The sequence below is a fragment of the Salvelinus namaycush genome, chromosome 16 (assembly GCF_016432855.1).
Source record: "Salvelinus namaycush isolate Seneca chromosome 16, SaNama_1.0, whole genome shotgun sequence".
NCBI classification, from domain to species: domain Eukaryota; kingdom Metazoa; phylum Chordata; class Actinopteri; order Salmoniformes; family Salmonidae; genus Salvelinus; species Salvelinus namaycush.
This window is the reverse complement of record NC_052322.1, coordinates 13,360,362-13,374,825: the sequence shown is the minus strand read 5'-3', so window position 1 is coordinate 13,374,825 and position 14,464 is coordinate 13,360,362. Positions and strand designations below refer to the sequence as shown.

At 43.1% G+C, this 14,464-nt stretch overlaps 1 protein-coding gene across 1 annotated transcript in view; it reads left to right on the top strand.

Annotated features, from left to right (window-relative positions):
- Positions 1–2,959: 2,959 nt before the first annotated feature.
- Positions 2,960–14,464, top strand: part of LOC120060984 (dihydropyridine-sensitive L-type skeletal muscle calcium channel subunit alpha-1-like) — a 38,310-nt gene continuing 26,805 nt past the window's right edge. Inside the window, exons 1-7 of the mRNA XM_039010443.1 lie at positions 2,960–3,132; positions 5,811–5,916; positions 11,567–11,706; positions 12,278–12,411; positions 12,733–12,885; positions 13,334–13,539; positions 14,095–14,198. Of these exons, the coding sequence (XP_038866371.1) occupies positions 2,960–3,132; positions 5,811–5,916; positions 11,567–11,706; positions 12,278–12,411; positions 12,733–12,885; positions 13,334–13,539; positions 14,095–14,198 (1,016 nt within the window). The remainder of the gene's footprint in view (positions 3,133–5,810; positions 5,917–11,566; positions 11,707–12,277; positions 12,412–12,732; positions 12,886–13,333; positions 13,540–14,094; positions 14,199–14,464) is intronic.

Sequence of the window (14,464 nt, the reverse complement as noted above, 5' to 3'; positions counted from 1 at the left end):
GGGTTGAAGACAGTTTTAAAGAAGGATTTTTAAGCCTTGAGACAATTGGGACATCGATTGTGTGTGTGCCATACAGACGGTGAATGGGCAAGACAAAACATTTGTGCCTTTAAACGGTGTATGGTAGTAGGTGCCAGGCGCACCGGTTTGTGTCAAGAACTGCAACGCTGCTGGGTTTTTCACACTTAACAGTTTCCCAAGGACATTCAGCCAACTTGGGGGGGAAGTGTTCCTAATGTTTGTTATACTCGGTGTATGATAGTAGGTGCCAGGCACACCGGTTGGGGGGGGGGAGGGGGGTGTTCCTAATGTTTGTTATACTCGGTGTATACCGTTAAATGAAACTGGATATATTGCAATGACGTCATAAAAAAATAAGCTTGAAAAAATAGGACTGATTCAGAATGTCTGAATATGCTTAAGCACCTTTAAATTCAACCCTCATTGTAGCATTGTTGTGTTGTGAAGCTACCTCAGTGCAGTGGATACTGTAGCTAGGCTGAATGTTTAACCACTGTATATGAGCACCAGCTCACTGCTTGTGGTTCATTTAGCACTTCCTGATGCTATCCTTTGTACTGAAAGACACAATAATGGAATATTTACTCCTTTTATTAAGCCTTGTAATAATGATTCATAGTTTTGCTGACTTTGTTTTGAGAGGCTCTGAAGTAGAGACTTGTGTTTATTGAAACCTCTGAGGTAGCTGAATGTGAATGGCTTGTAACGCTCTTTTATAATGTAGTTATTAACTGTAGAATCACTGGTTAATGGTTTTTGGAATTACTGGAATGCCAAATGGCTTTGAATGATTCCAGAGTGGAATATTGCAGTCAGTTGGATTGTCTCTCGCATTATTAGCAAGGACTGATGCTCTGTGCATCAGTGGGGGGGGGGGGGGTTCACAAGGTGACGTTTTGCTGGCCTGCTTTTACTCAGACATACATGTTACGGAATGATGAAGATGTCTGTTGAATTATTATTTCTTAGTGTATTTTTTTGCTGTTGTATTAAAATGCAGATGCACTCTTTTAAATTGACATTGTTTTGAATGTAATTTTCAACGTGTGAAAATGATCAGTATGTTGATTTTTAAGACATCAACTGACACGTTTGAATCGGTTATTACATTTGTTTATTACAGTTATCGTATCTTGCACTGTTGAAAGAATGTCTGTTTGATGTAATTGTCTACATCATGCTTGGAAAACAATAAAAAAAAAAATCCCTTGGTTGAGCTTATATTGAAGTTATTTGGTGAAATCTGTGTAAAATAGTTTGAAGCCGCTTTTGTCTTCATGATGTTCGAGCCCTTGTTGTCACTTGCGTTGCTTACCGCCTTTTTCTGAAGCCGTATCCCTCGTCTTCTGTTGTGCTTGTATTACTCATGACCACTAGATAGCAGCACATCATTTGGTATTTTATATAGGCCTATCTTTGTTAGCTGGGCCTGGGGGTAAAATAGTTCAAAGAACAAAATTACCAACCGCACATTTTGTTAACAGAACACTTAGCTTAGTCTTTTTTAACAACGTTGCAGTAGCTAGAGGACTTGTTATAAGCTATTTCACAGCCTTTATGATTAACCTTACAAGTTTAAATTAAATGCTTGTGTGTTGTAGTGTTTTTTTTGTTTGGTATAGAAAGTTACAAGTCGTGAATGGTATTCTTTTGATGCAGTTTAGACATGCCACCTGCCCTATCCTGGAGAGGGGTTCTGTGGAATTATGGTGTCGAGATCAATGTGGTGTCGAGAGCAGGTCAATATGTTGTGTAACACTTCAGAGAAATCATGACAACATGAGAAGACTCTTAATCGTCACTAATGACCCTATTCCCTATATATTGCACTACTTTTGGCCAGGGCCCTGGTCAAAACTAGTGCACTAAATAGGGAGTAGGGTGGCATTTGGGATGCATACTTTGTGTTCCTGCCTGCCAACTCACTGTGCTGTTCAGATGAAGAATGTTTATACTGTAGACTAGTTTGGGTTGGTACTATGGTATAAACACTCTCCTCCATCTGCACTGTGTCACAGAAGCACAACAAGTCAGCCTGCCCTGGCCACTGAAGGCAAGAAAGAACATCCACACCTCTTTTCCTCCCTCTCCTCCCTCTTTTCTCCTCTTCTTTTTCATGTGTTCAGACAATGCCGCTAGAGCTGCTACAAGTACCTCCTTCCTGGCCTCCCTCTTTCCTCTTCTTCATGTTCACAGATTAGAGTCTTCTTTAGATCTCTAGTCGGTAGGGGGACAGCTGCACACTTTCTCTGTCTCTCTTGGGGACAGGCTGTTTTTTCTGCTGCCTCGGGAGGACTTCCTCTACCCTGACTGATCGTGCTTCCCCCTTCCTTGTGCGCACCGTCCCCCATGCCCTCACCCCCCAAAACCCCCTTAGCTACCCCTCCCCTCCTCAGCCACCCCCCCCCCCCACCCCCTCCCTCGCTGTCATTCCCCCTACCCTCCACCTCCAGCCTGTTAGCCATCCCCAAGCATGGCTACAGTCAGTCCGTCGTTAGCGCTCTATATTTAAATCAGGGAGGCGGCCGGGCCAACTGCTGTTCTTCAAGCAGCTCACAGACAGCTCTAAGTTTTCCTCTCCTGGTCTGGTGCAGTTTTCTCCTCTAACAGGAGCCTGGGCCAAGTAGATCACTCTGTCCTGTACCTGTTCCTGTGGCTCTGAGAGAGAGACAGAGTCAGGAGGACAGAGAGAAGGAGAGAGAGGGAAGAGGGTGGAGGCAGAAGAGAAGAGAGCACAGAACTGAGTGCCTAAGAATTGTGGAAGTTCTGGAACTAAAGTGGGGCCACAGTGGAGTCACAACACAAAGTTGTGTAGCAGATACAACCGTTTCTGGAATATTTGGTGGTGATTAAAGGAGAGGACGTATCTTTCCAGGATTTAGAAGCTTTGTCCCGGGCGGGACAGTAGGACAGTATGGCGGCCAACGGTGAGCCGGCGATGGCTGCGTTGACGTCGTTCATCATGAACGAAGAGGAGCTGAAGAGGAAGCAGAGGGAGAAGTTGAAGAAGATGCAGGCGACGGGGGGTAACCCTCGCCCCGCCCGATCCCTCTTCTTCTTCACTCTCAAAAACCCCTTCAGAAAAGCCTGCATTAACATCGTAGAGTGGAAGTATCCTTTAAGGGCCCATACAGTATACAGAAATGCATGCGCGCACACTTGCGCTCTTTAACACAATCCTGACTCTTGCTCTTTGATTCTGTTGAAGAAATGTTCCATGTGACTTATTTAAGTGATAATGCCCGAGAAGCCCGGTGTTTGTTGGATATATTGGCACGGGAGTTAAGGCCCGAGGCGAAGTCGAGTCTTATACTCTCTGTATGCTCTCTACTCATGTCATGCCTATATTCTCTACAGAACATTTATGTGCTTGGTGGTTGAACCTTCTATTCTACAGGATCACTCTCGTTTGGATATTTCAGAGACTTTAAATGTGTTACTTGCCAAATGTTTTTTTAGACCAAGTACATATGCAAAAGCAATCTGCCTGCCTGCCATGCTAAAAGTGTACAAATAGTTGAACAGGGAACTTCCCAGCTGGTGCATTTAGTTCCCAAGCGCAGCCATGTCTATAATCCTCTTTAAAATCTCTGTTGAGGAACTTTTGTAGGTGTTAAAACTTTTGTTATGCAGCCTGCCTGGGTTGCCCACCCAGAGTCTATGTGAAATATGTAACCCAGTCTTTTCACTGTCCAGGGTGCTTATCCATGGCTTAACCCTGCGCGATTTTAAAAAAAACGACAGTTAATGAAACCAGTTTATTTAGTGATAAGTGTCTGGCTGACTTGGCTGCTTTTATGTGGAAAGAGCATTGTTGAAATGTTAGGGCACAGTTAGCCAATAGTTATATATTCTACCAGTATCATATAGTTGAGTACCCATAATATCTACGGTATTATATACGGTATCTACTGTGTTATTGGGTGCACTTTCAAATTGCCATGGTCTGAGCTGAGGGGCTTTTCCACCCATTCTAGTTATTCTATGTCTATGACAGTTAGCTTGATCCTGAAGACAGGTTGTTGAAGGATGTTTTCCTACTCTGGGGGTTTCCACCCTGTTTTCGGATCAGTCTCGCATACTATAGCTGTCTGCTGGTTATACATTGGTAAAAACATTTCATCTAGATTTCATCTAGTATTCGTCGACACTATTTCTCCTGGCCAGAGGCAAAGGCTTGTCTTCAGTTCAGAACTTTTGATGGTGGAGATGGATTTTGTTATTTCTTAGATCCACTGCTTGTTTCCATCATAGATTATGGTTTGTAAAATTATTTGCCAATTGACAGGATGTCCTATTCATAGATTAAAGATGGCACCTACTTTTGTTTTTCTGCAGGCATGTTCTGGCATTGTCAGTTGTTAGGATGAAACATCCTCTTTACATTCAACTGTAAAAAGAGAGAGTTTGATTGTTTACAAATCGCTTTGTGCTCACAGAATCCAGGCCTCAGGTACTCAGAGCAGAAGAATGTTCTAGAAATAGAAGCTAAAAATATACACTCTTTACAACACTTGTAAAATTGACTTTTCCTATGTGCCAGACACAACGCCATGCGAGACTGACCTTAGTAATTCATCATCATAGGCAAAAAATTTACTTGGGACTTATTTGAGTTTGTATAAAGTGTGTTTAAAAGGTTTGATAATATTCTGGGCTGGTGGTCAGTAGTGCAGCTGTCCTGTGGCATCACACTGAGACACTGCTGCTGAGCTGGCAGGGGATTTCTGACATAGCTCCCCTTAGAGGTGAGAATGAGAAGGGCGGGCAGGATTATGGCAGGTTCATGGTCCGTTTATATTCGTTTTAATTTTAGATTCAGTTTCGTTTTCAGACCTGATTAGCTCGTAGTTATTTAGTTTAAGTTTTCTGAAAAATATTTCTTTCGTTTTTATATTATTTAGTTTCAGTTAGGGACAGAAAGTATGCGTGGGAGGCTAGAAGCCATTGGTGTTGTATAGTTTTTGTGTTTTTTGGGATGTCACTTTTTGCCACTGGGGACAGTAATACAAAAAATGATGGGTCAGGTACAACTTTATATGAACAAAGTGATTGAGGATTTCACACCATGAATTCCTATGTGAAGACTCAATGGCCCATTTGAAGCTCAGGAAGTCGGTTTTAGTTGCTAAAATGGTGTTTCATGTTGACATAAAATCAAAGACAGTACAGTATGAAGATAGGCAGAAACTGCTTCCCCAATAGAAATCCCTGATCACGCTTGTTTTCAAGGCGATGTTAGCTAGCTAAGCTCATGCTCAGAAACACGTCATCGGCTCTAACGGTCACCTCGCGTCGAACTGCACATGTGCAGGCAGGCTATCAAATCAAAGGCACTAATTTGATATAAAGTTGTTTTTGACAAAAATGAAAATGTGTCAGTTTTTCACTTTCACAAAGTTGGACTAAGAACATGTTCAACTACTTAAAAGACATTGGCTGGAATCTGTTGTGCATTTCGATTTAGAGGCTAGCTCAGTGCTGCGCCCTCACTGAGTATCTCAAGGCCAACAGGGTTAATACAGGCTGCCAGTAGCAACTGAATTACATTTAGAACTTCTTCTGCGTACGATGTTAAAATAATCGGTTCAAGGACATGCAGACGCAAAAAAAAAAAGGAAATAATTTGACTGTTTTCACCATCAAGGTCTATCTCTGGAAGCGTCACAGTGAAATCCACAACAAGAGCATATCTCTCAATAGCGCAATGTTCCTGTCTGCTCCAGTCTCATATTCAATATTAGCCCAATATCTGCTTGGTTGTTGTCTTCCTGAGCTGTGCTCTCCAGACCATTTGAGATCATCATCCTGCTGACCATCTTTGCCAACTGTGTGGCCTTGGCTGTGTTCCTACCCATGCCTGAAGATGACAACAACGCTACCAACACCAGCCTGGTGAGAACCTACTGACCTGATCTTCAGTTTGTGTGTGTAAAGCTGTTCTGATTGTAACATAAATATGACATGCACTGAGTATACCATACATTAGGAATACCTGCTGGCCCGTGTTGACTCCAATGACCCCACAGTTGAGGCTACATTTGGGGTTTTCCCAGTGGAGTGATGTCACATCAACATGCAGTAAGAGGGTATTTTGTGGCTGATGGCAACTAAGGCATGTTGAACAAACTGATGGTCATCAGTTGGACAACAACAGCTGTGTCCTTCTATCCTTAGCGTATGACTGGTAGGCTAATACATGGCACAAATGCTTGAAATCCAAGTAATCTCCTTTGAAACAAAGTGTTTGGTCATAGTCAGTTGGTCATCTCAGTACTTTCCCTTTCGAGTCATCGCAAGGTCAGACTGTCCTGTCCAGCAGCTAACCGCTCCAGCTATAGTACATCGGCCCCTTGAGTCCCATCCTCATCCTCAACATGCCTCCAGAGCTAAGACAGTGCTATACGTAGGACAACATGTGGAAATATACTGAAAGTTATATTGAGGTTTTTTGTTTTCAAAGTATGAGGTTGAGATTTTGGAGCCTTGGTTTTTGACAGTGTCACACCAGCATGGTAAATGAGACCGTGACATTAGTGTGGATATAGTCGCTCATGACAGACTGTTAGCTGGAGAGATTTGTTTCTGGGTTCCAAGATTAGCCTGGATGTGATTTCCGTCCGCATACACTGGACAACAGCCGCTCATCATCTTAACACCGCTACGCTATCAACTAGGCTGGGTGCCAGTCTGAACTGCTCCCTTACCAGCTCAAATCTATAATGAAATAGACAGGCACCCAGGCTAAGTACCAACAGCACCTAATAATATATCTGTCGATCAGATATCGTTTTAATAAATTGATCACACTCTACATAGCAGGTGACTCTTAATGTCTCCAACATTTATAACACTCAGTGACTGTAAGGCAAGACAGGCGTTAGCCCTCCCTAGCCTGGTCTGAGGAGCGTCCTGAGGCTTTATATTTAGGCCTGTTCTCATAGGTGTGTGTTGATGTACTGCTGTGGGTGTGGGAGTACGGTGCAGGCCATAGATCTGAGTCGGTGGGTTATACTTGTACATAACCCCACAACCCAGGAGGTTTTTCCATACACTCACCTCTTAATTTAGGGGATTTCTGAAGGAATATTTGAAAGTGTCTTGAGATAACTAGTCGACGATACTGGAGAGTGGCTATGTGTGTAAGGATTGTCTCCGAAGATCAGAGACAGGCTTTCAGATCAGGCGCAGAGCATGCAATGTAAAATAAATCTTGTTGTTTCAACTCATTATTTTTAAGTAACTGGTTCTGCAGGTTTTTTTCTCGGCCCAAGTGTTACGTGAATAACCCAAAACATTGGCCAAACAAGAGAGAACTATACTGAACAAAAATATAAACGCAACATGTAACAATTTCAACGATTTTCATTTCATATAAGGAAATCAGTCAATTGAAATAAATTCATTATGTCGTAATCTATGGATTTCACAAATATGTGCACAAAATTAAAGAGAAATAAGCTTTTTGTGCATATGGAATATTTCTAGGATCTTTTATTTCAGCTCATGAAACCAACATCTTACATGTTGCACTTATATTTTTGTACAGTGTAGTTCTACACACAGACAGTGCTTTTAACATACAATGTTTTCAACATACATATTTGACACACGTTGCTATTCATGATTACATTGTGCATGTTCATTTCTACAGTAATTCATATTCAACATGTCCTCACCTGGGATTTGAACTCGCAACCTCTTGGTTCACAGCATTACAATCTTACAGCTAGGCCAACATATCTCGGTCAATGACTGATTTCACCTGTGTTGCTACACTATGCACTTCAAAGTAAATCTCAACTCTGCTAGAAGTACACTCAAGATAAACTATTTTATTTATCCTAGTGATTAAGGAGTTGCATTAAAACTGAATAATATGCCCCACCAACTTTAGACAACTGTACAGAAAAAAACTCAAATTACAGAAATAATCAAATTAAATCAATGAAGAGAGACTAGTCAGATGAACTGATAATTGACATTGACATGGTGGCGTAGCTGTAAGATTGGAATGCTACACACTGAGTTTGCGAGTTCAAATCCCAGTTGGGAACAGGTTGAATAATAATTACAGTATAAATGAACATGCACAATGTAATAATGCATGTCAACGTGTGACAAATATGTACGTTGAAAGTGTTGTATGTTTAAAATACTGTTTGTGTGTGTGTGTAACTAGTTGCACGGACTTGTTTCAGTTGAGCAAACACATCATTTTTGTTTTTTCAAGTTGGAGCAAAGCTTAGGCCAACAATTTTAGTTGTTGTTAAGGTAACACTTGGACCAAACATTTGAGTAAACAAAAAAAGGCTGTGGAACCAGTTAATAATTATTAGTTGAAACGGTAACACTTTACTTGACACCCAGCATCATAACACATTATGACACTGTCATAACCATATCATAATCTGACATAACTTGTCATAATATGTTATAATGTGTTCGTAAACACTGTGCTGACCCTTATATTTACACCTGTTGTGGCATATATTGCGTTATTTTATGGCAGCCTATGACCCTGACAGACTGACCTTAGGCACTCCTATTGTACAGAATGTTTAGATGGAACACCCAGTGCACCAACTGCCACTTAGCGCCACATAGCTAGCTAGCGCTCCCAAGTTCACAAACCCTGTGTCTGGCTCTCCCTAGTTCTGCAACATGGAAACTAGGTGCCTGTGCCATGGTGCTGCGTGTCTCAGTTAGTAGAGCACGACGCTTGCAGCGCCAGGATTGTGTGTTCGACTACCGCTGGGGTCATCCATATGGAAAGAATTATACAAGCACTACTGTAAATCGCTTTGAATAAAAGCATCTGCTAAATGGAACTCTGTCATGATCCACGTTCCACCTCCTTTCACCACAACAGAGTAACACTACCATGGCCAACATACAGTATACTGTTAATGTGTTGTCCATCCATAGGATACACACCCATCTCATCACTCTAGATTACAACCCCAGCATGATCCATCTGGCCATTCCTGTCATTAGATCTGATTTGGCATTAGATCTCCTAATGCTTCCCTGATTAATCCTGTATGACTCGTCTCTCAGCTGGCCCTCGGCTGGCTCTCAGCCCACCCACCAGCTCCTCAGTGAGTGAGTCATTCCAAGGATGCGAGGACTGAAACAGGAGCTGTGCGCTGGGCTCTGAAGAAGCAAACCCACTCTCCCCCTGGTCGTCAGAAGTAAGCGTATAAGACCGGGGTTCAAGTAGTATTGCTTCTGGTCTGAAGCCCACCCTCCCTGGTTGTTAGAAGAAGTGTGTCGACGTGCATTCACAGTCAGCATCACCTCATGGACGCACAGCACTGTCACTGGAAACACTCAGTCAGATACTTATACATACTGTCACACTGTGTAATTCACTTTAAAGTGGGTGTACTGTGTGTGTGTGTGTGTGTATATATATATATATATACACACAGAGTACACCCACTTTATATACACACACACACAGTACACCCACTTTAAAGTGAATTACACAGTGGGATTACACAGTATATATCCATGAGGTGATATATATATACATCACTACATGACCAAAAGAATGTGGACACCTTTTTGTTGAACATCTCATTCCATATCATGGGCATTAATATGGAGTTGGTCCCACCTTTGCTGCTTTAACATCCTCCACTCTTCTGGGAAGGCTTTCCACTAGATGTCGGAACATTGTTTCTGGGACTTGCTTCCATTCAGCCACAAGAGCATTAGTCAGGTCAGGCACTGAAGTTGGGCGATTAGGCCTGGCTTGCATTCGGCGTTCTAATTCATCCCAAAGGTGTTTGATGGGGTTGATGTCAGGGCTCTATGCAGGCCAGTCAAGTTCTTCCACACCGATCTAGACAAACCATTTCTGTATGGACCTTGCTTTGTGCACGGGGGCATTGTCATGCTGAAACAGGAAAGAGCCTTCCTCAAACTGTTGCCACAAAGTTGGAAGAACAGAATCGTCTAGAATGTCATTGTATGCTGTAGCATTAAGATTTCCCTTCACTGGAACTAAGGGGCCTAGACCAAACCATGAAAAACAGCCCCAGACCATTCCTCCTCCAACAAACTTTACAGTTGGCACTATGCATTCGGACGGGCAGCTCTAGCAGGGCAGGAATTTGAAGAACTGACTTGTTGGAGCGTTTGTCTGTCCTAACAACCACGGTGGTGTTAGTTTCATTCTGTAGAAGGACACTGGCTATTGAAGTAATTTTACCAATCAGATCTACAGTACATGCAAATAGTTAATCTGAATATTGACTACTAATAAGTATAAGCAGTGAGTAACGATGAGTAACTCTGAGCCAACTGCAATGCTGCTATATACAAGACAAATCACTTTTCACTAATTCCATTATTTAACCAGGAAGTCCCATTTGAGGTTAGAAGAGCTCTTTCTCAATGGAGACCTGGCCAAACTGTAACTCAAGCAGGGTTTAGTTCTGTGACTGTTCTTCACTGCACAGACATACCAGCCAATACAGTGTGGAAAACATTTAGAATAGCTATTTTAATCCATCCAATCGGTTTGTTTCAGTCAGGGGAACCAGGAACTAAATGAACTCCTTGGAAGTGATTTGTGAAGGAGAGAATTGTCAACACAGAGATGTAGTCTCCGAAAAGTAGCTGTCGTAAATGTAGTCTGTCACGTTGCAGTTGTTGTGTGTTCCACAGTTCCTCTGCCTGTCTGGTCTAGCGACCACCACGGTGTGTGTATAGAGACAGAGGGACACCCTACATGGTGCTGTTATGTGTGTGTTTGCCTGCTCTTCCTGACACTATCAATGCTAGAGCTAATACCACAGGGAATCAAATGTTTATCTAACTTATCGTCTGTAGCATTATCAGCTCAAATGAATGATGAGTCAAAGGAGATTATCTGTGCCCTTAATAACCTTTGGTTACAAAACATCATACTTCTCCTCAGCGTACTGTTTATGTGAGAGCTAGTATGTTAGTATGTGAGCCAGTGTGTGTGTGTGTAGCTGACAAAGGTCAGACATTTGAACTACAATGGCACCCAGTCTCACCATACGTCCCTCTTACTGAGTCAGCGTCATCCCTTTAAACCCTGTCTAGGCCCTTTCTAATCAGAGCTGTCGCGAGAGAACAAGCTGGCAAATCTAATACCGTTAAAGCCCGTTTGATTTTACAGCAGCCGATTGTGTCAAAGGTTTCAGTGACCCCAATCATTTTTCCTTAAACGCTCACTCCTATGTTCTTATATCGTTAATGAAGAAAAAAAACAGAGGTAAATATCACAGAGTGGGCCTTGAAATGCCTTTTATCCTCTATTGAACTAACTGCCATCGATAGGTCTTTTTCGGGCAGATGGGCTCTTTGCTTCCCTAAAATGAAAGGTGTAAGACCAGGGAGTTGGGTATCAAATCTGACCCCAGCCTGTTGTGTGTGTATGTTGTGCGTGAGCTTTACAACTGCAAATTGGGACAAATTCTCAAGGTCTCTTTTCTAATGGATAAATAAAGACGACGAGTTTTGTAAAGAGTCTCATTGCCAGGGTTTTCGTGTCTTTCTCTTTCAGGAGAGTCTGGAGTATATCTTCCTGGTGATCTTTACGTTAGAGTGCTTTCTGAAGATAATAGCGTACGGCTTTGTATTCCACGAGGGAGCCTATCTACGGAACGCTTGGAACTTACTGGACTTCGTCATTGTCTTCATGGGGTAAGACGTGCCCTATGGGAGGGCTCCGTATGGAAGCCAATCAATCAAGCTAGCACTGTATGGTTTGGGTCTGCACAACAGCGTATTCCGGTCACATTCAGTTTTATGCCAGTAGATTATAAAGGGGGCATACAATGCATTACAACCACACCACAATGCATTACAACCACACCACAATGCATTACAACCACACCACAATGCATTACAACCACACCACAATGCATTACAACCACACCACAATGCATTACAACCACACCACAATGCATTACAACCACACCACAATGCATTACAACCACACCACAATGCATTACAACCACACCATAATGCATTACAACCACACCACAATGCATTACAACCACACCACAATGCATTATGCTTGGCTTTAGTTGGTTTCAGGTAAAGGGTTACAGAGAAAGTCGATTGTTTAGTATCTCTGTGGTAATCAGTTAGTTGCATGCCACTCTATAATGTCCTATGTAGCTGTTATAAAGGCTTTATGAATGCGTACCTAGTGAGCCTACAGTAAAAGTGTCACCAGTTACTAATTCTGTCTGTTGTTTTTCTCCTGCAGCCTCTTCACCATCGCCCTGGACACCATCAACTATCTAGCAGGCATTCACATGGAGAAGGGAGGAGGGTTAGATATGAAGGCCCTCAGAGCATTCAGGGTGCTCAGGCCCCTACGTCTCGTAACTGGAGTCCCCAGTAAGGACCGACACATCACGCAAACACGCACGCGCACACATGCCCGCACACATTGTTTGATGCTTCAGTTGTTTGATTCTCCAGTGCAGCGTTTCGACCAGAAGTTCTTCGTCAGGCTTCGAGTAACATTCACAGTGGGTAGTAGTGGGTCACACTGTCATCTCCTTCCATTATGTTTTACAATATTGTTTCTTCAGGTTTTAGCTAAGCGCGCATTTCTGTTTCTTTAACATACCATTGACCCTCGTTGGCTAATATGTCTGTTTTTTAAAAATGAAATAGTACTGAGGTAGTGAGCTCCTCCCTGTTGTTCCCCTCCAGGCCTGCAGGTGGTGATGAACTCTATCCTGAAGGCAATGCTGCCCCTGCTGCACATTGGCCTGCTGGTCTTCTTCATGGTCACCATCTACGCCATCGTAGGTCTAGAGCTCTTCAAGTGTAAGATGCACAAGACCTGCTACTGGACCGGCACAGGTAAGCAAAAAGTAGTAGATAGTAAAGAGTATGTGAAGAGTATTTGAGGTAAGTCACTGACATTGAGGACAAACAGCTATGACAACCAGGTAATATTTGGACAACCAGGTAATATTTGGACAACCAGGTAGCTCTACTGTACTCTTTGGATGGAGGTCTGAGTTGTAAACAAGGCACCACTAACCTGGTCGCTAATGTGTTAGTGCTGTATTACAATATATTGAGTTTTTGCTATACAGCACATACTGATCACGTCACCATACATCAAAGTCTTTCACAATGAAAACGTTGTTGTGTCGCTTTCTGTCCTTTCCTCCAAAATTTGGGAATTGGAATTGGGGTTTTCTGAATTGATTGGAATTGAAATCGAATTGACCCCAACCCTGGTCACCACACATCAACATCTTTCACAATAAAACATTTGGTTGTCTCTCTCTCTCTCCTCCAGACATCATGGCTACATTAGAGAACGAGAGGCCCGCCCCCTGTGCCCAGGCCGGTAACGGGCGCCGCTGCCTCCTCAACGGGACAGAGTGTCGTTCAGGCTGGGCGGGGCCAAACTTCGGCATCACCCACTTTGACAACTTTGGTTTCGCCATGCTCACCGTCTTCCAGTCTATCACTATGGAGGGCTGGACCGATGTGCTCTACTGGGTCAGTCTCTCCTCCCTATGAGAAGCAGCTGACTGCAGACTCACAGCAGGGTCCTGTGGCGTGCCATTACCTGAGAGGACCATACATCTATGCACTTCACAGGACATGAGATGCGGTCAGAATCCGGCTGAGATTCCGCAGACAGCTTATTTTGCCTCCCAACGACGTAATTAAAGGCAGTGTATTAGAATAGATGACCCATCCAGCTTCATGGTGGTGTAGCAAACAACCTACTGTATTACAGTAGTGACGCTGTAGTTGGTAGTAATGTTGTGCTGTCCTTCAGGTGAATGATGGCCCTGGCTCTACTTTGTGACTGTATGACAACTCGGTCCTGGGGACCCCAAGAGGTGCACGTTTTGGTTTTTGCCCTAGCACTACCCAGCTGAATCCAATAATCAACATGTCATCAAATGTGATTATTTGAATCAGCTATGTAGTGCTATGGGAACCAAAATGTGCCCCCCTTGGGGTCCCCAGGACCGAGTTTGGGAAACACTTGTGTATTATGTTGTAGTGACGTTGTAGCAACGCAGTAGTGATGTTCTCCTGCAGGTGAACGATGCCATAGGGAACGAGTGGCCCTGGCTCTACTTCGTGACTCTGATCCTAATTGGATCCTTCTTCGTGCTCAATCTGGTCCTGGGTGTTCTCAGTGGGTATGATCATGTCCTCTACTCTACGCTTTTATTAAAAAAGGTGCAATCTGGAACCTAAAAAGGCTCATTGGCTGTCCCCATAGGAGAACCCTTTGAAGAACCCTTATTGGTTCCACATAGAACCCTTTTGGGTTCCACGTAGAACCCTTTCTACAGAAGGTTCTACGTGGAACCCAAAAGGGTTCTCCTATTTGGACAGCCGAAGAACCCTTTTGGAACCCTTTTGGAGTATACTGTTCTTCTAGTTATGTTGAATGGTGTATTTA